The sequence below is a fragment of the Bombyx mandarina genome, chromosome A1, assembly GCF_030267445.1.
Source record: "Bombyx mandarina strain Sakado chromosome A1, ASM3026744v2".
Classification (NCBI taxonomy): Eukaryota; Metazoa; Arthropoda; class Insecta; order Lepidoptera; family Bombycidae; genus Bombyx; species Bombyx mandarina.
This window is the reverse complement of record NC_143234.1, coordinates 8,273,829-8,298,313: the sequence shown is the minus strand read 5'-3', so window position 1 is coordinate 8,298,313 and position 24,485 is coordinate 8,273,829. Positions and strand designations below refer to the sequence as shown.

The following is a 24,485-nucleotide window of genomic DNA, read 5'->3' as shown; positions in this document are numbered from 1 at the left end:
AGAATTTCCCGATTTTTTTTTCCCGCGTACCGCTTCACCAAAGCGCGGCATCTCTTCAGTCTCAGGTCCATTAGACGAGCATTCAAACGATGTCCTGTTTTTCTTCGATATGCCCGAAGCCCTAAGTCTTCATTTAACACCCTTTTCACTGTGGTTCTTCTTAACCCCATCTGAAGGGCCAACAGTTTCTGCTTACGTTTGAGATTTCGTTGAATTCGCGCCTTCACAGCTTTTATCACTGCGGAGTCCTAGCAGACCGAGGGCGACCACTTCTTGACCTGTCATCTACACTGGAGTCTTCATTGTATCGTTTGATGGTACGATAAACGAATCTTTTGGTTATATTCAAATTTTTCAGTATGTTAAAAATTTGAATTTGCGCGTAACCGCAACGACGCAACGCAATAACTGCAACACGGTGTTCTTTAAGCGTCTACTCCATATTTAAAAATAAGTAAAATTCTAAAAGTATACATTTTTATTTTCATGAACAATTCGAAATTCGAATTCAATAAACTTTTTTGTGGCCAGCATTCTAAAAGAAAAGTTTTTACTGTGTGACAATACTTATGACCTGACTAGTTATACTAATTAATATACAAGAATTGCTCGTTTAAAGGTTTAGATTAGTTCTTTTAAATCGTGTCAGGTGATTTTAAAGTTAATAAAATATTTTATATGTACATTAAAAGCTTTTAAAATAATTAATATACGTACTTTAAAGGTAAAAACAAACGCGTTTAAATAGCAAATCGAATTAACGATTAATCATTTTTGATGTGAAACATCTATAGCCGCACGTAAAACCGATTTTTGACGTGGCGACGCATGCCGTGGCGACGCGTCGCCATGCGCAATCGACTGTGCGATTCTCTCCCACTCGATCCGGCGTTAAACCATCTCTCTCGCTACACTGAGCTCGGATACCTATAGTGTATACTCCGTAGTGTATACAGTGTTGTTTACTACAGTACACATAACCTGTGTTTTACTTGGAAACAAATTATTTTTTCGTAATATTTTATTTTATCATTATGACATATTTAGTTCCTATCACAATCTGTTCTTTTCTGCATATTACTTTTACAAAATAATGTCGATGTTTCACATCTGCCAAGCGTCCCGTGACGGCTCACTTTTTTTTTTAGATTCTGTTGGTCAGCATTAAGAGCGAAATTATAAAATAATCGTATTATCATAGGGCCTTAATGCGTGGAAAATTTTCACTTAAAGTTGACGAAAATGACGAAAACGGACGTACGTAAGTACATATCAAGCTACATAAAACCGTGCTAAAAATGGAACCCCATTCAAACTTCAATAAATAAATCAAGTAATAATGTTAAAGTACAAAAAAAAAACATGAAAAACACTCTTAATTAAAGATTATGTACGCGTCAACTGTCGGCTTAGATTGATAACACAGAAAAAACGGGATTCCGAACGAAAATCAGTGGTTTTTTTTAATAAATACAGAAAAAAAAAGCGACATCCATTAAAAATCGCGTGCTGAGGGTTCCGCGTGCGGCGCATCTGTCGCCCGTACCGACGGAAACGCAGTGAAATTTTAGAAAAATGGGTTAAACCGTCAACAGAACAACATCGCAGCGAGGGGTTAAGTTTTGTAACATAAAATGTCAACATTACACGGATGTTAACCCGACGGTCGTGACACGGTCGTGCTTCGTTATTTCGAAAGCTTTTAAAGCGTTTGGGGTTCATAAATATAATAATTCATAAGTTTATATAAATTTTTTTTTGTGTAAGTATGTACAGTTTGCAAAATAATTTCCAGGATTCGGTTGTGTAATGGATAATCAATTTTCAATAGTCTAGATGAACATGTGCTTAAAGACTCTCACATAAGAATCGTCAAGTCATACACTCACACGCAAAGCAAACCTGAAATTTTAAAGCTAATTGTAGCTTTACCACATAAATTTCTAATTACCTTGACTCACTGCCACCAGGAAGACTTTGCGTGTACCGCATTTGTCTTATTAAAGCGAATTATATGGTAACACGATTCCCTTGAGTTTTCATGGCATTAGAAAACAAAACAACAATAACATTTGTCATATAACATAATGACGCTGGTCTGTGGTTTGTTGTATCATTGAATAGATTTTGAAATGCGTCATGTTTCTGCTGTCTGCTTTGACGTAACCGTCAGCATTGGATGATCTATATATTAATACGTGAAGCAAAAACTTTGTATCCCTTTTTACGAAAATTGCGCGGACGGAGGACGTATGAAATTTTCCACACTTATAGAGAATATAGAGAAGAAGTGCACATTGCTAATTTTTTTTTAAATAATGCATAAAAGATACATTAAATCAATAAAGAAAACATTACACACACCACATACCATGTATTTGACGCACACACGCATGCATACTATTTATTGTCAGACTTTTGTTCTTGACATCTGTGGTCAAATTGAGAATAGATTAAATATTGTTTGTCTTTATTAATATTTTTTTATAGTGTAGCCTTGGCGAAATTTGTGATTATAGTATGTGTACAAACTTACAATTCCAATTAATTATACTCGAATTTCGACTACGGTGGGACCTCTAGTACTTATTAAGGGACAAGATGAGATGGCACAACATCGCCACTTCGATAAAGCGGCACGACACGAGAACCCTCTCATCGTGGCCGCCGGTAACTACATTCCCGATCCTGCGGACTGAATGGAAAGCAGTCGACGTGGCCCAAAATACGTCATCTCGGATCCTCCCGATCCACTAACGGTGCTTTTAGGTACTTCAAGCACCGGTCACCGTTCTCGTCGAACCCGTCGCTTGCGACGAAGGGCTCGACGAGTAAATTAACTCTCAGACACAGCCCACTGAGTTTCTCGCCGGATCTTCTCAGTGGGTCGCGTTTCCGATCCGGTGGTAGATTCTGCGAAGCACGACTCTTGCTAGGGTTCGTGTTAGCAACGTCATCAGGTCATTTGTCACGACAAAAGTCATGGATGGAGCTGACCAGGACCTTCAGGCATGAAGAGCACGACGGGAGGTGGAAATCCTTAAACAAGGTAATCTACTGGTGGTAGGGCGTTTTGTGAGCCCGCAATGGGAAGTATCACTACCCTGTCTATTTCTGCCGTGAAGCAGTAATACGTTTTGGTTTGAAGGATGAGGCAGCCGTTGTACTGTAAAAACGGAAACTTTAGATCTCATATCTCTCATATCTCCTTTTTTTATTGCTTAGCTGGCTAGATGAGTTCACGGTCCACCTGGTGTTAAGTGGTTACCGAAGCTCATAGACATCGTTTTCAACATTGTAAACATTGTTTTAGCGCCTATTGTTTTTACATACGAAGCAGTGTCAATTCAAACCTAAATAACTCCATACCAAAAATATTGTTAGCTTGTAAGGCCACTTTTGGGCTGACGGCCTCATATCTAAATTAGTTATGTGTGGGCTTTGAAGATCAGTGGCGTCTTTAGATCACCGAAAAACACATTGAATTCCTGATGCCATAATTCCGGTACTCGGACTGTTGTCTTTTTGTCGTTTGGAATTGCAAACTTAACGTCGCGTATTTCACTAACTTTCTATTTATCAAATTCAGATTCTCTCTAATTCAGATTCTCTGTAATTTACAAGATTTAAATGGGTTTTTTAATTCTGTTTTTTTTATTGGCCTTGTAGGCAGACGAGCAAACGGCCCACCTGATGGTGAGTGGTTACCGTCGCCCATGGACTTCAGCAATGCCAGGGGCAGAGCCAAGCCGCTGCCTACCGCTTAATAATGTCCACAAGCCTCGTTTGAAGAAGGACATGTCACAGCGCTCGGGAAACACCGTGGAGGGGAGCTCATTCCAAAGCACCCGGCTTTGCGTAAGTGGCAAAAAAGACCTCTGGAAACGCACTGTGGATGACCGCAGTGGCTCCAGATAATATGTGGATATAAAGGGCCATGCATTGCCTGGTCGTAAAATCTGTTGTCACCTGTGGAAATCAATGGTACTAGAGGCTAGAGCACACCAAAGCATAAGGACATATCTGATAAAAACTCCCGTAAAGAGCGAGCGATTCTAGTGATGTTTAGATTACAGATTACAAAAAGAACAGTCTTTTTAGAGTTATACAAGTAATGCATTTTGCAAAAACGCCGGCTGAACTTTAATTTTTACCAACAATAGGTTATCAATCACTTGCCAAAATTCCAATCTTGACATTAGCCCTTCTGTTATTTTGTCGAACATTCAACAAAAAATTCAATTTTTTCCCAAAAAATGTAATTTCGCAAATCCCTTTTGAAATAAAAAAAAAACAACTCTAAATCATTTTCTAAACACGTATTGTTGATCTCTTTTTAAACCCTTTTTGTGCAGTGCACGTGACATACGCGCGCCACTTTTTATATTATACGAAAAAATAAAAAAAAACACACACACAAGAAAAAAACTTTAATGCCATAAAGCGTAGCGTACCCACTGACCTACATACACTTAAACCCCATAGCGATTTTCCCGAAATCAGTAAAAAGCACCCCATTATTACAACTTTCAACATAATTGAATTCAATCCTTTGGAAAAAGGGTTCAACGAAATACCTAATATAGGGATTTTTTTGTATTTGCAACATCCGACTGTCATTGTTCGCGCCAAAAATTACACGTTCTGTCAAAATTTCGCGCCATTTAGTTCGGACATCTGCCGTGATGAAAAAAGTTTAAACACAATGCAAATAGGGGTGGTGCGGACGACATTAATTTTTAGGGGGAAAATGACGTTTTTGCGATCAAAATAGTAAAATGCATTTAAAATATAACGAAACGGTATGTCCCCTTATTTCAATATTAATGTCCGAAATGCATTTTTAGTGGAACGTTGGTTGAGCTACTATTAATTTTCCATGCGTTATCCAACGTTATGCGGCAACAATGGCTGCAGATGGTTGCAATTTAAATCTAATGTTTATTATTCCAAATTAATTGCTCACATTTTTTTTTTTATTGCTTAGATAGATGGACGAGCTCACAGCCCACCTGATGTTAAGTGGTCACTGGAGCCTATAGACATCTACAAAGTAGATGCGCCACCCACCTTGAGATATAAGTTCTAAAGTCTCAAGTATCAACAACGGCTACCCCACCCTTCAAACCGAAACGCATTACTGCATCACGGCAGAAGTAGGCAGGGTGGTGGTGCCTACCCGTTCAGACTCACTAGAAGTCCTACCACCGGTGAAATTAAACAAACAAAAGTCAGTATTGAAAAACAGAAATTAAAAACACTTTATTCAGTGAAACATCCGGAATAATCGATCCAATACAATGTACCTATTACGTAATTTCAAAACAATATTAATTAGGCATCATAATACATGTAATCCATTAGCAAAGTGGCAGCGAGTAATAACGCTTTTTCCTCCAGCGTCAGATTCCTCTCGAACGCCACGCCGAATCTGTAAAAATCAACGAACAACACTATAAGACAATATCGGTGACAATCTTTAGTCTTACATTAAAGCTGAATTTGCACTTCCGTAGATATTTGGCCTGGTGTTTTGTTTTTATGTTCGTATATTTTCTTTCTCGGGCTTGTTTAATGCTAAATATTAGAGAGGATAGAGCATATTAGAGAGGATTAATTCAATTAATTTATATCTAACTTGCCGCGTCATTATCAATCGTGCCTTTAGAATTGATGTGGCTTAACTAAAAAAATGAAAAAAAATAGTTTTTTTCTTTGTACGACTTAAATCCTAATGTACCCTATCAGTTCATAAAATTAAACAGTTTGTTTTAGTCTAGAAAAGGACATAGTACTCTTTCTGTCTCTTTCAAATCAAGCTCATACCTTAATTAAAGTATTAAAATCGAAAAACAAATAAAAAAAATACAATTCCTCGATTACATTTTTGGCGTTCTTTACTGGTGTTAGGACCTCCTGGGAGCCCGCACGGGTAGGTACCACCACCCCGCCTATTTCAGCCGTGAAGCAGTAATGCGTTTCGGTTTGAAGGTTGGGGCAGCCGTTGTAACTATACTTGAGACCTAAGAACTTATATCTCAAGGTGGGTGGCGCATTTATGTTGTAGATGTCTATGGGCTGCACTTAACACCAGTTGGGCTTGTGAGCTCGTCCACAAATCTAAGCAATAAAAAAATAAAAACACTAATTTTGTGTGAAGTTATTTCATTTCTTTATGTGCTATTTCATTTATATATCCTTCGTTATGCGCGAATCGTAATAGTTGAAATACTATCTATACCTGTCAGTAACCGGTGCCAGGAACAATGCGTGCGTGACTCCCTGCCAACGTTTGCAGGTGCCGCCAACAGGAGAGCCATCAGCCCTGAAGATGTCGAACTTAATGTCCTTGAAGCAGCTGATTGTTATCAACGGACCTGGCAGGAATGTAGATTTGTCTTTTAGTTATCTATATATTAATACGTGAGGCAAAAACTTTGTATCCCTTTTTTAAGGAAATCGCGCGGAAGGAGAAGTATAAAATTTCCCACACTATAGAGAACGAGTGCACAATGCTAATTTTTTTTAAATAATGCATAAAAAATACATTAAACCGATAAAGAAAATATTACACACACTAACATGTATTTGACACACACACACACACGAATTTATACTATTTTGTTTATTGTTAAAATCTGTGGTAAAGTTGAGACTAGATTACGAGGGCTGCACTAAAAGTATCGGGAATGGAATATTTCCACTGTTCCTGTCATATTAAAATCTTTTTAATTGAAAGCTCCTTGGTTTTAAAAATCGAATACCATTTATTTATTTAAAAAAGGATTCTCGGTCTTGTCACGAGGTTTTGTCAAACTTGTTTAGTCGTTGAGAAAATGGAACTGACTCGAGAAAATTCTAGAGCGATGATTTATTATGACTTTCGAAGTGGTTTAACACAAAAACAGTGTGTTGACCGGATGATTTCTGCATTTGGTGATGAAGCCCCATTCAAAACCACAATTTATCGCTGGTTTGCTGAGTTTCAACGTGGACGTGTCAAGCTCAGTGATGATCCCCGTCAAGGTCGTCCAAAAACTGCAGTCACCCAAGAAAACGTTGATGCTGTGCGTAAGCTGATTGAGGAAGATCGACATGTGACATACCGCGAAATTCAGGCAACTTTAGACATTGGCATGAGTCAAATACAAATAATCTTGCATGAACAATTAGGTGTAAAAAAGTTGTTTTCCCGATGGATACCGCATTCGCTCTGTGAAGAGCAAAAACCGGCTCGCGTTACTTGGTGCGTCAGAACTCTCGAAAGATTCCACGCAGGATCCTCAAATGCTGTATACAACATTGTATCAGGTGACGAATCCTGGATATACGCGTACGAACCCGAAACAAAAAACCAGTCACGAGTTTGGATGTTTGAAAATGAGTTAAAGTCAACAAAAATTGTTCGTTCACGGAGTGTTGCAAAAAAAATGGTGGCCACGTTTGTCTCCAAAACCGGCCATGTTACGACTATTCCTCTTGAGGGACAAAGAACGGTTAATGCAGAATGGTATGCTAGCATTTGTTTGCTACAGGTCGTTTCTGAACTCCGTAAAGAGAACTGCAACCGCCGCATCATCCTCCATCACGACAATGCGAGTTCTCACACCGCGCACAGAACAAAAGAGTTTTTAGAGCAAGAAAACATAGAATTATTAGACCATCCGCCGTACACCCGACCTAAGCCCTAATGATTTCTATACTTTCCCTAAAATAAAGAATAAATTGCGTGGACAGAGATTTTCATCACCTGAAGAAGCTGTGGACGCCTACAAAACGGCCATTTTGGAGACCCCAACTTCCGAATGGAATGGTTGCTTCAATGATTGGTTCCATCGTATGGAAAAATGTGTCAAATTTCGCGGAGAATACTTCGAAAAGCAATAAATACATTTTTAAATAGTAATGTTGTGTCACTTCGTTCATTTCCCAAAATTTTCAGTGCCGCCTATGTAATATTGATTTCTTTAATATTATTTGTCTATAGTGTAGCCTTAGGGAAATCTGTGATGATAGAAGTATGATATAGTCTTTGACAATAGAACCATAATAATGTTCAAACTGATTATTTAAATTAATAATTATTAGTCGAATTTCAACTACCGGGCGACCACTAGTCTTTGGCAATTACCCGTGCGATCCAACAAAACTCCTCACGCTAGTACATCCGAGTGCTTAGTGCGAGTTTTTTAACGTTCTCGATATCGTAAAAGTTAACTCAAATTAGTATGGAGTTGGAACAGCGCCTCTCGCGGCAAACGTTTCAACTCCATACAAATTTCCAGCAGTTTTAAGCAGTTAAAACATTGTGGTTTGTAGGGTTGGACAGCCGTAGACTTAGAACTGAAGGTGAGTGATTCCATTTGCATTATCTATGTCTATGGGCTCTAGTAATCACTTGAAAACAGATAGGCCAATGAGCTGGTACTATCGTACAAGCAATAAAAAAAAGACGAAAGAAGTAAATTAGAATAATTCGGTAGAATGAATATAATATGTTATTACCACGACGAGATGGATGATTAGTAATGTTGCCATGGCGGGAGCCAGGGCCGCAAACCTGCATCTTATTTTTTTTTTTTTTTCAGTCTTTGTATTACTATAGTTTTACACACAAACGTACCCCGTATCCAAAACACCACATCGCGTTCCTTATTCCGGATCACGTACAGAGGTTTGACCGCAGTCCATTGCTGTTCGACTGTGCCGACCAGCTGTCCTGGTGGCGAGAAGACCTGGAGCCGTTGTAGCTGGCAGGGCAGCACCCTGGCCGTGCAGGCGTACGGACGAACGATTCTTATCACTTCGACACCCTGAGCGTTATTGACGCGCAGCTGAAGCGGCCGTAGACCATAGAACAGGTAACCAACCCACCAACTAGGAAATTAAATTATGTTATGGTCTCATTGAAAAAAACAAAAAGAGATTATTTTGTTATTGCTTAGTTAGACACCCTGGGTGTTATTGACGTGCAGCTGAAGCGGACGCAGACCATAGAATAGATAGCAGACCCACCAACTAGGAAATGAAATTATATGGTCTCATTGAAAAAAACAAAAAGAGATTATTTTTGTTTTCTTAGCTAGACACCCTGGGCGTTATTGACACGCAGCTGAAACGGACGTACCATAGAACAAATAGCCGACCCACCAACTAGGAAATGAAATTACGGTCTCTTCAAAAAAACTATTTTTTATTGCTAGGGTGGACGAACTCACGGCCAACCTGGTGCTATCGAAGCCTTTAGACATCGACAGCGTAAATGCCGTCATCCACCTCGAGACATGAGTTCTAAGGCCTCAGTTTTTACAGTACAATTACTTATATTTATTACAGCAGGCTCTCGCAGGCGCTTGCACCACGCCTTTACGGATCCATCAGATCCAATAACCTTTGCATTAGACGCCTTCAGCTCTAACGCTAGGAGCAGGCTTAGGGACCCCGGTAACCGTACTCGTCGAACTCGGCAAAAAGTTCGACGTGCAACTAAACCTACACATCAGCCCGTTGAGTTTCTCGCCGGATCTTATCAGCGATTCCGATCCGGTAGTAGATTCAGTCGCGAAGTTGCTACGCTTGAGTTATTAGGTCTCCTTCGGAGGCGCTCGGGCAGCTATTAGCAAATCCCACCCCTCCTGGCTGAGCCTTTGCTCGTCCACTTGTCCTGGTGAAACTGGAAAGGCCTCCGGGCCACCAGTACTCCATCAATTCTAAAAATAATAATAAAAAAAACCATTAATATTACCTATTTATTTCCTCAATAGAATAAAGCAGCTTTTGATCAGGCGTTCGCACGTAGAACCTGTTCTTCTTGCCTCGAAGAAAGAGCACGTTCTTCACCCGGAGACGTTTTGTGATGAAGAGTCTGTCCACTGAAGCTAAGTCTTGCAGAAGAGACGGCGGTGACGCTACCACCGGTATCTGTGACGTGGAATACTATGTTCTATTAAGCTCGTTGACTAATTTTCGCCAACAAATGCCAATCACTATCTGTCATGTTCCAGAGGCCTTACAGTGTGAATTACGAGATAGAATTAATGATTGATACGCAACGTAGCTTTTGAGATCTAAGTCTGGCAACACGGTCTTAAGAAAAAGAGACTTGGACTTTTTGGCGGGAACGCGAGGAGTGAAGTTGTGTGATTTGTTTTATTTTGTCTAGTTAGTGTTTCTTCAGGTTTAAATGTGTAATAATGGTGGTTTATTAACTGTTTAATATCTGTGAAAGTGCACAAATGTGGGAAAATGAAACAAAGCTGCTGGACGTAACTTCTCGGGTTCCTCCAAAAAGTCCACTGAAAAAATCTCAGTAAATGACCACCATTTTACTGCGATTATATTTCATCCCATATCATCTCATTTCATTAAATTTCATCCCAGTTGATTAATGTCTCAAATTAATCATCTTCATTTCATTTCACTCCATATTATAATTTTTCATAAAATTAAGAAAATAAAGTAAAATAAGACATGACTTAAAAGGTCTTAGTTACCAGGTCATAAAATCTCTTAAAAAAAAAAAAAGAGACTTGTCAAAAAAATGTGAAAGCAACCGGTTATAACTTTTTAGTTTTACTTAAGTTAATATTGTAAATGTGCTAAATACACGGTCATACGGAAGAAAAGGTCGTATTAATCGATAGCAAGTATTCAAGATCCGTCACAATGATATCCAAGATTGCAATGTTTCAAATCGAATACTTTAAATATGTTTATGATTAGTTCTAATGTGTTCAATATATGTATAAACGGAATGGTCTTTGATTCATAATAATCAAAGGTCTCTAAAACGAGATGGATATAAATTATACTAGAATCCGAAAGAGCAATTTTACCAGAGTACATTCGATGCTATAGTTACTCAAGATTTTTTTAATTAGGTCTTCTGAACATCGAGCAAAATCGAGGGACTGCTAAATAAAAGCCTTCGCAGAAGGCACTTGTATAAAAAATTGAAATAAATAGTCAAATTGTTAGGATACTGAAATAAAGATGCATAATAGTAATGATAATTGCTGTGGTCCGAAAGCCTTTCCAGCTTCATCGCCAAGCTTCAGCCGGGAGAGCAGGGCTTTTAATAAACTGCTTGAGCGCCTGCGAAATAGGCCTACCAGTGAAAGGGCAACTGCTTAGCGAGTGCAACTACTATCGCATGGTAATCGCGACCCGCTGAGAAATTGCTGGTAGGACCTCTTGTGAGTCCGCACGGGTAGGTACCACCATCCCATCCATTTCTGCCGTGAAGCAGTAATACGTTTCGGCTTGAAGAGTGGGGTAGCCGTTGTAACTATACTGAGACCTTAGAACTTATATCTCAAGGTGGGTGACGCATTTACGTTATACCAGGTGGGCTGTGAGCTCGTCCAACTATCTAGGCAATAAAGAAAAAAAGAAAAAAAAATGCAACTAAATACCACACCGCGACCAGTTCGACAAATACGGCGACCTATAGTATGGTTGCTGTCAGCGTCAAAACCTGAAGAGTCCATCGTGAGAGCGGCTCTGATGGATCCAACAGGACAAGAAATTTAAGGCCTAATTAATACCTGTAATTGTTCCAAGACGTTCTCGCTGACATCTTTATCCACATCCGGGAACTGTTCGTGGACTGGTATTGGCGCCGCTTGCAACATTTTTCGTGTCAATTATCTTCAATTCATTTTTTTACAATTTTATTTGTAAATCGTTATAAAAGTTCTACGTACTGGGAATGTCAATAAAAGCTTATTGTCAATTATCATAGAGCATAATTCTTTAAGCGTATATTAAGAAATAGTTTTTTAGAACGATAACTCTCGGTTTGTGGTTTTTGTGGCTAAAACATCAGGTTAGTTCTATTGGCATTCATAAAGTTCTGTAGGTTTTTATTTAGAATCAGATCTTTTAGAATACCCCAGGAATTTTCTGTTAGTATTAATTATTTATCTAGATCCGTTATGGCTTTTGTACTTAAGTAAAGGTACCTAACAAATAGAAATACAAAATCGGAATACTTTAAGTGTTAGGTGGCCACGATAAGATGGCTCAAGAGCAGTGCTTCGCGGAATCTACCATCGGATCCGAATTGCAACTCACTGAGAAGATGAGTAAAATATTAAAGCCACGGGGGTATTACGAAAGTACTTACTTCACACGCTTTCTTTATTTTTTTATTATTGCCTAGATGTGTGGACGAGCTCACAGCCCACCTGGTGTTAAGTGGTTACTGGAACCCATAGACATTTACAACGTAAATGCGCCACACACCTTGAGATATAAGTTCAAAGGTCTCAGTATAGTTACAACGGCTGCCCCACCCTTCAAACCGAAACGCATTACTGCTTCACGGCAGAAATAGACAGGGCAGTGGTAACTACCCGTGCGGACTCACAATAGGTCCTACCACCAGTAAGAAATGCGCTAAAAAAACAATAGTTCTCGTAGGGACTTTCTACTCAAAAACAATATTCAATTTAACTGAAATTATTACCATTATTGCCATAAAAATAGACAGTTTATGTGTTTATCTGTGATCCCTTTGTTTCCATTTTATTGTCGAGATTTATTTTGATAATCTTTTGTATGAATTAAACAAAAAATCTCGATGCAATATAAATCACATAGCATTACGCGTATGCATTTTGTAATAGAAGTATGAAACGTTAAAAAGAATGCATTCAATGCAAATCCGCTATTATTATTGAGAATGGGGGAACTCATTTAAATTTGTGTAAAAAAAAATTATTTGTTGGAAACTGTATCGCTTTTATCAATCGAACGCATTATAATATCGGCTAATACAATGGTCGGTCGGGTGACTATGAATCGTTGGGATACTAGACATGTTTAAATATTCAATTATAGTGTTTACAATTCACTGGATGAGTGTTTACGGTCGGTAATGAATTTTTTTTATATGTCTTACTCTGCTAGCCTTGAGAGGCTATTTCAGATTCTCCTTGACGTGTAGGTGAGCTCACGGGGCTCAAACCTGACGACGTTGCTAACACTGGCCCTAGCAAGAGCCGTGCTTCGCGGAATCTACCACCGGATCGGAAACGCAACCCACTGAGAAGATCCGGCGAGAAACTGAGTGAGCATGCCACGTCCAAACCGCTCTTTGTTATAATGAACTCGCCGGAATGAAGCTAACGTCACCTGTCAGATTAGAAGCGTCCTTCTTGCTTTTCCCGCGCTTTCGGGAACTCACAAAACTGTTCCAACGTTACGTTAAATTTGTGCATTCTTTAATTTAGATACTTGTATCGTGTTACAATAATGGTTTAATAAGAAGTTGCGATGTTTTCTTAGTACAACATTACACTATTTTATTACAAACGCTTTTATTTAACGGGTTCCCAACACGTTTTTCCGATCAAAGTAGTCTAGTCTACCTGTGATAGTGTCGCTTGCAACACGCCAAAATATTGAGAACTCCATAAAAATGAAACCGTAGTACTTGGTGGTAGAAACCGATAAATAATGGTGTACCTATCTAATGTAGATAGCCCAGATTTCTTTTTTCTCTATTTGACTGACTCGGTGCTGCAGTAGATAGTGCCCGTAACGGTTGCGCCGAGGGTCGTGAGTACGATTCCCACATCAGGCAAACATTGTATGATGAACAGGTTCGTTTGCTCTTTATCTGGGTGTTTAAACATATATAAGTATTTTTATCAGTCTCTGGTACCTATAACACAGGGAATCCTAAATTGATGATTTATATATTTAATTTATACCTAACTAGCTGACCTGGCAGACTTCGTAGTGCCTCAATCGATAAATAAAATACACATCAAGGGGACACATCAAAGGAAAAACAGAATTGTTTGTTTTTATATAATTCCGAGCTTTTTTATATTTTCTCACCTTTTAAACCTTCCCTGGACTTCCACGAATAATTCAAGATAAAAATTAGTCAAATCGGTCCAGCCGTTCTCGAGTTTTACGGGACAAGCGACCAGCAATTCATTTATATATATATATATAGATTAATAATTAAATTGTTTAAGGAACGAAACAAAAGTTACTGGACAGCTTCACAAAAGTAGTTCCTTATGAAATCCGTACAACAAGGAATTCGTGGTCACACCAGTATCGTAATGCGGCCGCGCACGCGCCGCCCCGCGCTACCATTTTATGCAAAAACGCAAATTTCGTACGAAATTTGAAACGGTCCATTGTGTACGCAGCGTGAATGAATAAAAATAATTGCGAATTTCTATTTTTGAGGGGACCACGATGCGTTTCCGCGGGAGCGTGCCGGAATTAACGACAGTTTTTATGCAAGCGACATAATATCTGAATAAGCGGGGATTTTTACATGATCAGATTGTGCATTGATTATTTGTAGCCGTAGAGATCGGTGGAGTCGTATGCAGATCGAGAGCTAAGGTCGAACGTAATCTCGTTTCAAGTTTTGTGCATTTAATGGGGCGTGTGCGATTATTCTTTGCTTGTAGTGTAACAGAACTATTTCTACTGTATATATTCATGAAATTAGCGTATTGTTGTTATATCTGTACTTCGAATACTTTTTTCAAACAAATAAAATAACGCGGATAAAAACCTTTTTATTGGTATTCAATTATCATACACATGATTTCTCCTCCAATACGTTCTTTTGAATGCAATTAAAAAAAACATTACGTACACGAACATAATGGCTTTGAATGTAACTAGTGGGATTTGCATAGCAGTGTCGTTGTAGCTCACTGCACGGACCTCTACCTTATCTTGACTGACTGCTATACAATTTGAGCTCTAAGCCGATGTAATAGTTTGCGACATTTTGTATTTTTTTTAAGTGACATTGTTTGAGAAAGTTCATGTTGGATATTGTAATTTGGTATGATCATTAAAACTTTTTTTTGGAATTTGGAATTCGCGTTTGATCTCCTTTTTGCCTTTTTCACGGAGTTTCGATTCTAGATCTTAAAGAAAACTTACCGTATATTAATAATTTGAAAGGTGGAAATTAAAAAAAATTGTATTTATGTATTGTGAAGAAGCCAAAAGCTTCAAGCTTAAGAGATCAATAACTTAACTTTTTTTAAAGCCCTTCCAGTTTCACCAGGACATGTGGGCGAGCAAAGGCTCAGCCAGGAGGGATGGGGTTAACAGATACCCGAGCCCCTCCAAAGGAGACCTAACAACTCAAGAGCAGCTGCTTCGCAAATGAATCTACCACTGGATCGGAATCGCCACCCGCTGAGAAGATCCGGCGAGAAACTCAACAGGCTGAAGTTTAACTTAGGTTGCACGTCGAAAACTCTTTGCCGTGTTCGACGAGCACGGTTACGGGAGTCCCCTAAGCCTGCTCATACTTTTAGAGCTGAAGGCGTCTAGTGCTGAGGTTAATGGATCTGATGGATCCGTAAGGACATGAGTAACTTAACTACTGTAGCTTACATACACTTTATTTAGATTGTTCGCGTTTTATTTAGATTGTTGTACATACACTTTATTTAGATTGTTCCATAAATAATGTTCTTTTAGTCTATACGGGTGAAATAATTCACGAATCATCTAGTGTTGAGCTTTGGACACGAGGTAAATCTAATCATCGCATTCTTTTTTTTTATTGTTTAGTTCGATGGATGAGCTCACGATCCACCTGGGGTTAACTGGTTACCGGAGATCATAGACATCGACAAAGTAAACGCCGCCACCAACCTTGACTTAAAACTGGAGCGCGTATTTTGCAGGTTTTCAAACGCTCTATCACTAGTGATAAGGTAAATTTATACATGTCATTCGTGAGCATGACTTGAGTTCGAATTTCCCTTCAAAAAAATTGCACATATTTCAAATCTGGACTGGTAGGACCTCTTGTGAATCCACGCGGATAGGTACCACCACCCTGCCTATTTCTGTCGTGAAGCAGTAATGCGTTTCGGTTTGAAGGGCGGGGCAGCCGTTGTAACTATACTTGAGACCTTAGAACTTATATCTCAAGGTGGGTAGCGCATTTACGTTATAGATGTCTATGGGCTCCAGTAACCACTTAACATCAGGTGGGCTATGAGCTCGTTCACCCATTTAAGCAATAAAAAAAAAAAGACTAAGAGCGTCGTACAACTGCGGGCGTCTTCAAACTGGAACACGGACGATTATGGACGACGATATCATGTTGCGTTGTTGCGTTTGTTAGGAGTCGCTAAAAGCCCGTGGAGCCGTGAAGTACTGCGCCGATCAAAACAACAGAAGATTCGTCGATCTATTAACGGTGCTTTTAGGTACCACAAGCACCTGTTACCGTCCTTGTCAAACCCGTCGCTTGCGACGAAGGGCTCGACGAGCGAATTAACCCATAGACACGGCCCACTGAGTTTCTCGCCGGTTCTTCTCAGCGGGTCGCGTTTCCGATCCGGTCGTAGATTCTGCGAAGCACTGCTCTTGCCCTAGCAAACGGGGCTCACCTACACACGTTAGGGTGAAGCAGAAATAGCCTCCCAAGGCTATCAATCAGCATAGGTAGGAAAAAGAAAAAGAACATTCACTTTTTTTACCCTTCAGCCGGGAACGAACATTTTAAATAAAACACCAATTTTATTCTTGCATTCAATTATTGCATTCAGTTTTTTTTTTTGTACTTCACATTTTTGTATCTTTCTCTTTTTATTTAATCTCATACAATATTAAATAACATTCATAAATAAAACGTGTTTCCCGCGCTCGATTTGACGTGCACTTCGCCATATTGCCATATCAAAAATATAATGATTACATTCACAAAAAAAAAGTAGAAAATATGTTTGTATGTATATGTTATGTAATTTTTTGTAGAATTTATCTATACAACTTTTTCTAATAAAACATTAAAAAATTATTATAATTATTAATAATTTTTAGACGATCATAAAATCGAGCGACACACAACCGCACGCATCATCACCATAAATATTTTGATAACAACAAAAAAAAACGATTGAATTTTTTTATTTAACCTATGGACTAAACATTAAAAATAATTAAATTGATCACTGTTTCATTAAAAATCCTTATAAATATAGATAATACGTTTTGTTCTTGGCTTTCATCATATCCGTACCAGTGTAAGGCTGTATATTTTTATTTTCCTTTATTTTTTGTTTTTTTCATATATCAATTCCATTAAAATATACTTCGAATAAATTACAAAAAAACCTCAAAGAGAACAATTTCTTTTAATTTAAAGCCAATCAGTTGAAAGACGAAAAAAAAAAGCATTAAATTTATTTTTAACTAAATCATTATTGCTAAGTTTGAATTCTCATTCATTCTGTCTATTCAATATCAGTTTTTGTGTGTACTATATTTAGTATTTGTATGACGGATATAGGTAGGTCGTCCATCGGAGCGACAAGGCACCGTCAGACTGGTGCGTGCAGGATGAAGACAGAGTTCCTTGGAGTCGATCATCATATTTTCATCATCATCATACGATTCGAACGTGATAAAAAAAAAATCTTTTACTAACCTACACCTCTAACATTGACATTGACATTAGTTGCCTTTACGGGCGGGCGAGCTCACGGCCCACGCGGTGTTAAGTGGTTCCGTAGTCCATGGACATCACAGTGTGACGCGTCGAGACACGAAGCCACTATCGAGGTTACATAGTCTATACGTAAAAATACATTATAAGCTTTACAGTTTAATCAAGTTTTTTGTATAAAAAAAGAATACATTATACATTGGGGAATACATTGGGGAATAGAGACTACAGTTAGAATAGGACAAATCTGGGATGTCACAATACTTTTGTTGCGTTGTTAAATTTAACTTTGTTGAACTCAAAATGACTTTTATTTTGTATTTAAGAATATTAAATAGTTTAATTTAGTCATCAAAGTTTTGTATCTCATTACAGATATTAAAAAGTTAATTACCTAAAGTTAGGTACCTAACTAACAACTAAACAGTGCCAGCCCTAACGAAAAACTCTATTGTCCCCATACGTGACCCGATTCACCCCAAAGACAAGATGAATCGGGTCAGGCCGATATTTTCAGTTTTTGTGTACATTTTGTAATGAACTATGTATAATAATTATGCAAAGTTTTAACCCTCCGGAACCATTTTAATCTCAATTTTATTAGTTTAAGAAAAACCATTGAAAATTTGTATTAGATTTGGAAAGGGTCCCAATTCCCCCAATCTACGGTATTGTACACGTATTGTTTAAAAAAAATATCATAATTTTCGGAAATTTATTCTCTACACCCTGCACGTGAGATTTATTGTAATTATCGCCGGTCCAATTCAGATTTTAATCGATTTTTTTTGTTTCTATTCGATGACAGCTCTAAATGTCACTGGATCGATTAAATCACGTAACATTACAACAATCGTTTTTATCGGTGACGAGAATCCGCAGAATCCTAGAGTTCGGGATGATCATCATCTCAAAAATTGAGGCCGTCAGCGCAAAAGTGGCCTAACCCACAATTTTTCATAATCACGCTTATAATTATGTATATTGCAATTTATTTAAAATATAATAAACTAGTGACCCGCCCTTGCTTCGTTTCGGAAACATGAAATGTTATTATTGATTATTTACGACATCACATTAGAAACCTCAAAAACAACAGTATTTCTCCACTATTTAATGGACGTTATTATACATATGACCCTTCCTCTTCAATCACTCTATCTATTAAAAAAACCGCAACAAAATCCGTTGCGTAGTTTTAAAGATTTAAGCATACATAGGGACAGACAGATATAGGGAAAGAGAAAGCGCCTTTGTTTTATACTATGTAGTGATTTTGATGGAAAACCGGCCTATCCATAGTTTCACCCATAGATAACAGATGGCTCTGTAAACAGTATTTTTGCGCGTATTGTTTTTTGCCTACTCAAATTCAAATTCATATGAAAACTTAAGCCTCACTGCTTCATAATAACTATGGTAAGCTTGGACCACTTTTGCGCTGACGGCCTCAATTAAATTCTAATTTCACAAAATCTTGCAATCTCTCCAGCCTCCGTAACGTGACGTCACATTTAAAAAAAAAAACATAACAATTCATTTAACTTAAAACGTGTTATATGTAACTAGTGATCCAAGAAAAATATTACTATATATTTACAGAGCGCTTTGTTAAATTCAGCTCAGAAGGCACATAAATACAATGCAAACAGCATTATTAATTTCACGTTAAAATAAATACGTTTGACGTATGACGTACATACATCAATAAACTCCATCTAAAAATATTTATGTGTATATTTATATTATATTTTATTATTTTATCACATTAATACTTATCTGTACATGATTGTGTGTCTTGGTTAAGACACGTGTACATACACACAATTGAAGACATTAGTGGATGAAGGGGTTAAGTACAATTTTTTTAATTTTTGAGTTTTTACAGTGAATGGAGGTGTTATGTGCCTATAAACCATATTAGACCTTAAAACTTCGGGTTCAAAGGCTATTTTTAGAAATTGCATGTGATGAAGGAGTTATGTAAAAAGAAAAAGTACAATTAACAAAAGTTTGCTGCCCGTTTTCTCAAAATTAACAAAAAGTATCATATCGCCTTCATCCACTCGTGTCTTCAATTGCAAAACTTAATGCACGTTTGTACGTATTAACTAACGGTAAATTAAATTCGAAGCGGAATTAATCGGATTTTCAACAAAAAAAAACATTGTAATAATTTGGAAGACTATGACGGATAATAAGATAACTTTTCAAAGTTGAATTTTAATATGCACTAAATAACACGTTGTAATATCAAGCTACAACAAACAGAAATGTGTGCGGTATCAAAAGCACCGTATCTCAAAGCGAGCTTTGGACGAGTTTGGAAAGAAAAAAAACTTAAATACTATAAAAATATATTAATTCTTTTGTGCGTTAATATCACATATTGAGAAGAAGATGCCTTAATTCAGCTTTTATGGCAACACTGATACGATTGACCGATTATGAATCGATTTTTTGTCTCTCTCTAGAATCATAATCATTTAATAGATACAATATGCGGAATAAGATTACATATTTTTAAATAGTTCTTTATACCACTTTATTTTTTTTACTATATTGCATAAATGTTACGTTCATCATATGAACAGTTTATTGTCTTATGTTATTCTTATTTTTTTTTTACTAACTTAGTAGGAAATTCGTATGCTGGTAACTTCGCTTTAAATAATATACTCATGTTTTTCCTTTACGTAATTAAAAACACCTTCAAAAATCCGAAGGCGCCTAAAAATACAATTAATACCAATTTCACATCAAAATTTTCGACTTACTTGAGTTACAATAAAAATTTCATCAATAGCAACACTGAGCTTTTCGATCAACAACAAATATTTAATTAACAAACGACGCATTAACTAATCACATTACTTATATTGAACATTTCTTTATATTATTTAAATAGACAATATATTTCGTATCGAAATAAATGTTGTACAAGGAGATAAAGGAACTTCACGGAAGACATATCGTGTTCACTTCACTTTGGAAGATGATGGCAGCACCGGTTTAGTTCACACCTCGGCCAACAGATGGCGTTGTTCTAAATTTATGTCCCTACTATTATACACTAGTATTCACTTTGATTATGTCCTAAAAGCACCAAAGTCGTGTTCTTTGTTATCATGCCCCGAGGTCCATGTCGAAGCAATGCTGCCGAGGATGCGAGTGGGGCGAGTGCGGGGCGTGGTGGTGGGGACCTCCCATCAGGAAGCTCGGGAGGCAGCCTTCAGTCAGAGCTCCGAGACCTCCGAGGCCTAGTGAGCTTTCGGACATTAAAGACGAACCTAATAGAGACAGGGAATAAGTTAGTTTTCTGATTAGATTTTTATTTTCATGGCCTATAGCAGACCTTATGACTTTATGATGAATTCACAATAGTCGTAAGTGAATCAGGAATCAGATTTTTTTCTATTGCTCTTGTAGGCAGACGAGCTTATGACCCACCAGATGGTGAGTGGTTACCGTCGCCCATGGACTTCAGCAATGCCAAATAGCCATGTACTTAATACTTCTTTAAAGATCAGCAATAGAATTTTATTTGACAATGACTAATTTCTAAGTAGATATACTAACAGTTGCCGGTGTTGTGTGGGAACCCTGCGTGATCGTCGTGTAGCATTGACGATATATTCCGGTCAGCCGCCTCGGCCACTACGTCGCTCAGGCACAGCTGCGAGGTGGGCGACGAACACAGCATCGGGTCACCTTTAACAAGCAATGATAATTATTCGTTAGTATATATAGTTTATAATGGCGCAGTGTATTATGAGAACAAGTCACGCCTAATTTTTAGGGACATTTCCACTATATCTTCAGGTATAAGTAAAGAAGAGAGTTATCGCTCTTTCAGCAGTAGATATGGTTTAATGTGAACAGAAGGCAATTGTGAACGCTTAATAAATTAACTTATTAATAACTTAATAAGTATACTCGGTGTAAAGATGGATTTCAATGTGCATGAAACCAGGCCGACTGTCATGATCAGCAAAAACCCAATGTTACCAATCACAGCGATAAGACCGCCAATTGTAATTGTTTGTGTTTAATGTATCGCACTGTTTATTTGTTTTTGGTGTACAATAAAGAATACTCTCTCTCTCTCACTCTCACAGCATGCTTAATTCAATTTATGTGTCAAAGACGATGGAAATGAAAGTAATGAACAACGCCATTAGGCGTATTCTTGAAAGACGGTAACCGCTGACCATCAGTTTCATCTGCTTTTTTTTCCTACCTATTCGCTGTTAGCCTAAGGGGCTATTTCAGCTACGCCCGGACGGTTAGGTGAGCTCACGAGCTCAACCTGAGAGAATTTGCTAACACTAGCTTTAGCCGGAGCAGTGTTTAGCAGAATCTACCGCTGGATCGAAAACGCGACTTACTGAGAAGATCCAGCGCGAAACTCAGTGGGCTGTGTCTGTGGGTTAATTCATTTGCCTTAGAAAGCAACAAAGAACATATTATAGTTTATTACAAATGTATCGTATACCTTGCGTGACTGGATTGTGTGAGTCGTCATCCATAAGATCTTCTATCTGCGCGAGGTTGAGTGCCGCGCTGCTGTCCTCGGGCCCCAACAGTGGAGACAGACGCATCTGTTTAACATTGAACATATTAATGTCAGGCCAAATATAGATGTATGCGCTATAGCTAGACATTCTTGAGCTAGACTTCTGGACTCATCAAAACTGGTAGGCAAGCCAGTTGGTTGGCGTTCTAAGCAGATGAAACAATAGCTATTGTATTTTCGACGCTAAAAACACGCACAGAAGAATCAATATCGAATAAACGTCCACACATTTTTGTTCACACATATTTATTCCAGTTCTATTAAGAAAATACCTCTACATTAAATGCTGATGGATTTTATATAAAAATTAGAATTTTATCCGAGTTTTATTAAGTAGCATTAATTCAGGCAATGTTTTCTTAAAACAGAATTAGAATTGTTTTACAGTATTTTTTCATTTATTTTTAGAATAAATGATTAAATATGATGTTATCTCTTAAGAATATAATTTGTGATTTTTTTTCTTTTTTTACAGTGCAGGACAGGTAAAGTTACGAAGCCAATCTGACCATAGCATCCATAGACATTACAGTGGACGCGCCCTTGTGGTGATTCCAGAAAAAAACAGCCAACCGGTAGTTTCACAAACACACCCCTAACAACAATGTCCTATTTTTTGAAACCGATATAGCAAAAATTACATACCTTGATATCCTTATGACTAAACAGGTTCTCTGAAACTGGATCTAGGCACAGATCCGGTTCTAGACATCCCAACGAGAGGCCCTCGTCTCGACTCAGAGGCGAACAGGATCCTAACTTCAGACCGTCTGCGAACAACACAAAAAAATCAAAATTAAGAAAATTTATTAATAACGCCATCTGTGTACCAGGGAAGACAGTTTTTTTTATCACATACATTATTATTATATTATGTTGGATCGGGGTAAAACAGAGGGCTCACCGGATCGGAAACGCGACCCACTGAGAAAATATAGCAAGAAACTCAGTGAGCCGTGTCTATGGGAAAGTTCGTCTGGGAAAGTGCCAAAATACACCAATTTCTATCGCAAACCCATTTTGCGTTTCAGTTGTACGCTGGGACATTGTCATGTACGACTGTGCAAGTCTACGGGCTGATATCGAGGGACATATTTTTTTTTGTTTTGGAACGAAGTTCCTTATGTGACGATGCGGAGAGGTACCCTAACCGGGAAAAACGTCCGTAACGTAAGATTTATGTTTGTTACCTCATAACTTTCTTCTTACACTTCTACTTAATATATCTTTTTTTATGATTAAAGTATGACTGGTGGCCCGGAGACCTTTCCAGTTTCACCAGGACAGGTGGGCGAGCAAAGGCTCAGCCAGGAGGGGTGGGATTTGCTAACAGCTGCCCGAGCGCCTTCGAAGGAGACCTAACAACTCAAGAGCAGCTGCTTCGCGAATGAATCTACTACCGGATCGGAATCACGACCCGCTGAGAAGATCCGGCGAGAAACTCAGCGAGCTGATGCATAGACGAGTACGGTTACCGGGATCCCTAAGCTTGCTCCTAGTGTTAGAGCTGAAGGCGTCTAATGCAAATGTTATTGGATCTGATGGATCCGTAAGGACGTGTCTAAGACGGGACATATTACGAATTTCCAAGGACATATCAAGTTTAGCACACCTAAAGCGTCCAAGGCTGAGAGGCATTCCGTTGAGGGCATGTCCCGGAGTAAGTCCGGGGGCTGCTCGTTAAGCTCCATGAGGGGCGCAGGCTCCGTCTTCGGCAGTACCACCTCCTGGATATCATAAAAATTAATTGGTATAGCTAATATTTATTTGACTCCGTTCTGATTTGGAATGAAACGAAAAAGCGACACTTGGTTACTGGAACCCATAGACATCTACAACGTAAATGCGCTACCCACCTTAAGATATAAGTTTTAGGGTCTCAAGTATAGTTACAACGGCTGCCCACCCTTCAAGCCGAAACGCATTACTGCTTCACGGCAGAAATAGGCACCTACCACTAGTAAAAAAAGAGACAACCGTCATACGTCAATAGATTGTCTGTCTCTTTCTAAAGTGAAGTCTAGTACGTACTGGCTGCGTGGGCGGCGGCTCGTCGCGCGGCGCGGCGGGCGCGGCGGGGGGCGCGGCGTGCGGGGGGGAGCCGTCCCCGCCCGACACCGGCAGCCCGTGCACGCGCGCCAGACGCTCCAACTCCTGCAGAACAAACAGTATAAACTAACATAATCGTTTGTCTTCTTTACCTATTCGCTGGTAGCCTAAGGTGCTATTCCAGCTACACCTGGACGAGTATGTGAACTCACTGGATCAACCTGAGAGAATTTGTTAACACTAGCTATAGCGAGAGCAGTGCTTCGCAGAGTCTACCACCGGATCGGAATCCGACCCACAGAGAAGATCCGGCGAGAAACTCAGTGGGTTGTGTCTGTGGGTTATTGCTTAGATGTTTTTTATTGCTAAGATGGGTGGATGAGCTCACAACCCATCTGGAGA

General features: G+C 38.6%; 2 protein-coding genes across 5 annotated transcripts in view; both read right to left on the bottom strand.

Moving 5' to 3' along the window:
- Positions 1-5,237: 5,237 nt before the first annotated feature.
- On the bottom strand, positions 5,238-11,939 carry LOC114253591 (phospholipid scramblase 2). Its single transcript, XM_028188527.2, has 5 exons — positions 11,547-11,939; positions 9,746-9,921; positions 8,624-8,877; positions 6,242-6,377; positions 5,238-5,431 (listed from the first exon to the last, which is right to left on the bottom strand). The coding sequence occupies exons 1-5, from the start codon at positions 11,631-11,633 to the stop codon at positions 5,335-5,337; spliced, it is 750 nt and encodes a 249-aa protein (XP_028044328.2). The 5' UTR covers positions 11,634-11,939; the 3' UTR covers positions 5,238-5,334.
- Positions 11,940-16,510: 4,571 nt separating this feature from the next.
- Mitf (transcription factor Mitf) overlaps positions 16,511-24,485 on the bottom strand; it is a 170,110-nt gene continuing 162,135 nt past the window's right edge. For all 4 annotated transcript variants that reach the window (XM_028188294.2, XM_089739546.1, XM_089739545.1 and 1 more), the window contains 6 exons: positions 24,066-24,188; positions 23,647-23,761; positions 22,680-22,804; positions 21,954-22,059; positions 21,038-21,169; positions 16,511-20,748 (listed from right to left, as the gene is read on the bottom strand). In XM_028188294.2, coding sequence (XP_028044095.2) covers positions 20,585-20,748; positions 21,038-21,169; positions 21,954-22,059; positions 22,680-22,804; positions 23,647-23,761; positions 24,066-24,188 — 765 coding nt within the window. In that variant the 3' untranslated portion in view covers positions 16,511-20,584. The remainder of the gene's footprint in view (positions 20,749-21,037; positions 21,170-21,953; positions 22,060-22,679; positions 22,805-23,646; positions 23,762-24,065; positions 24,189-24,485) is intronic.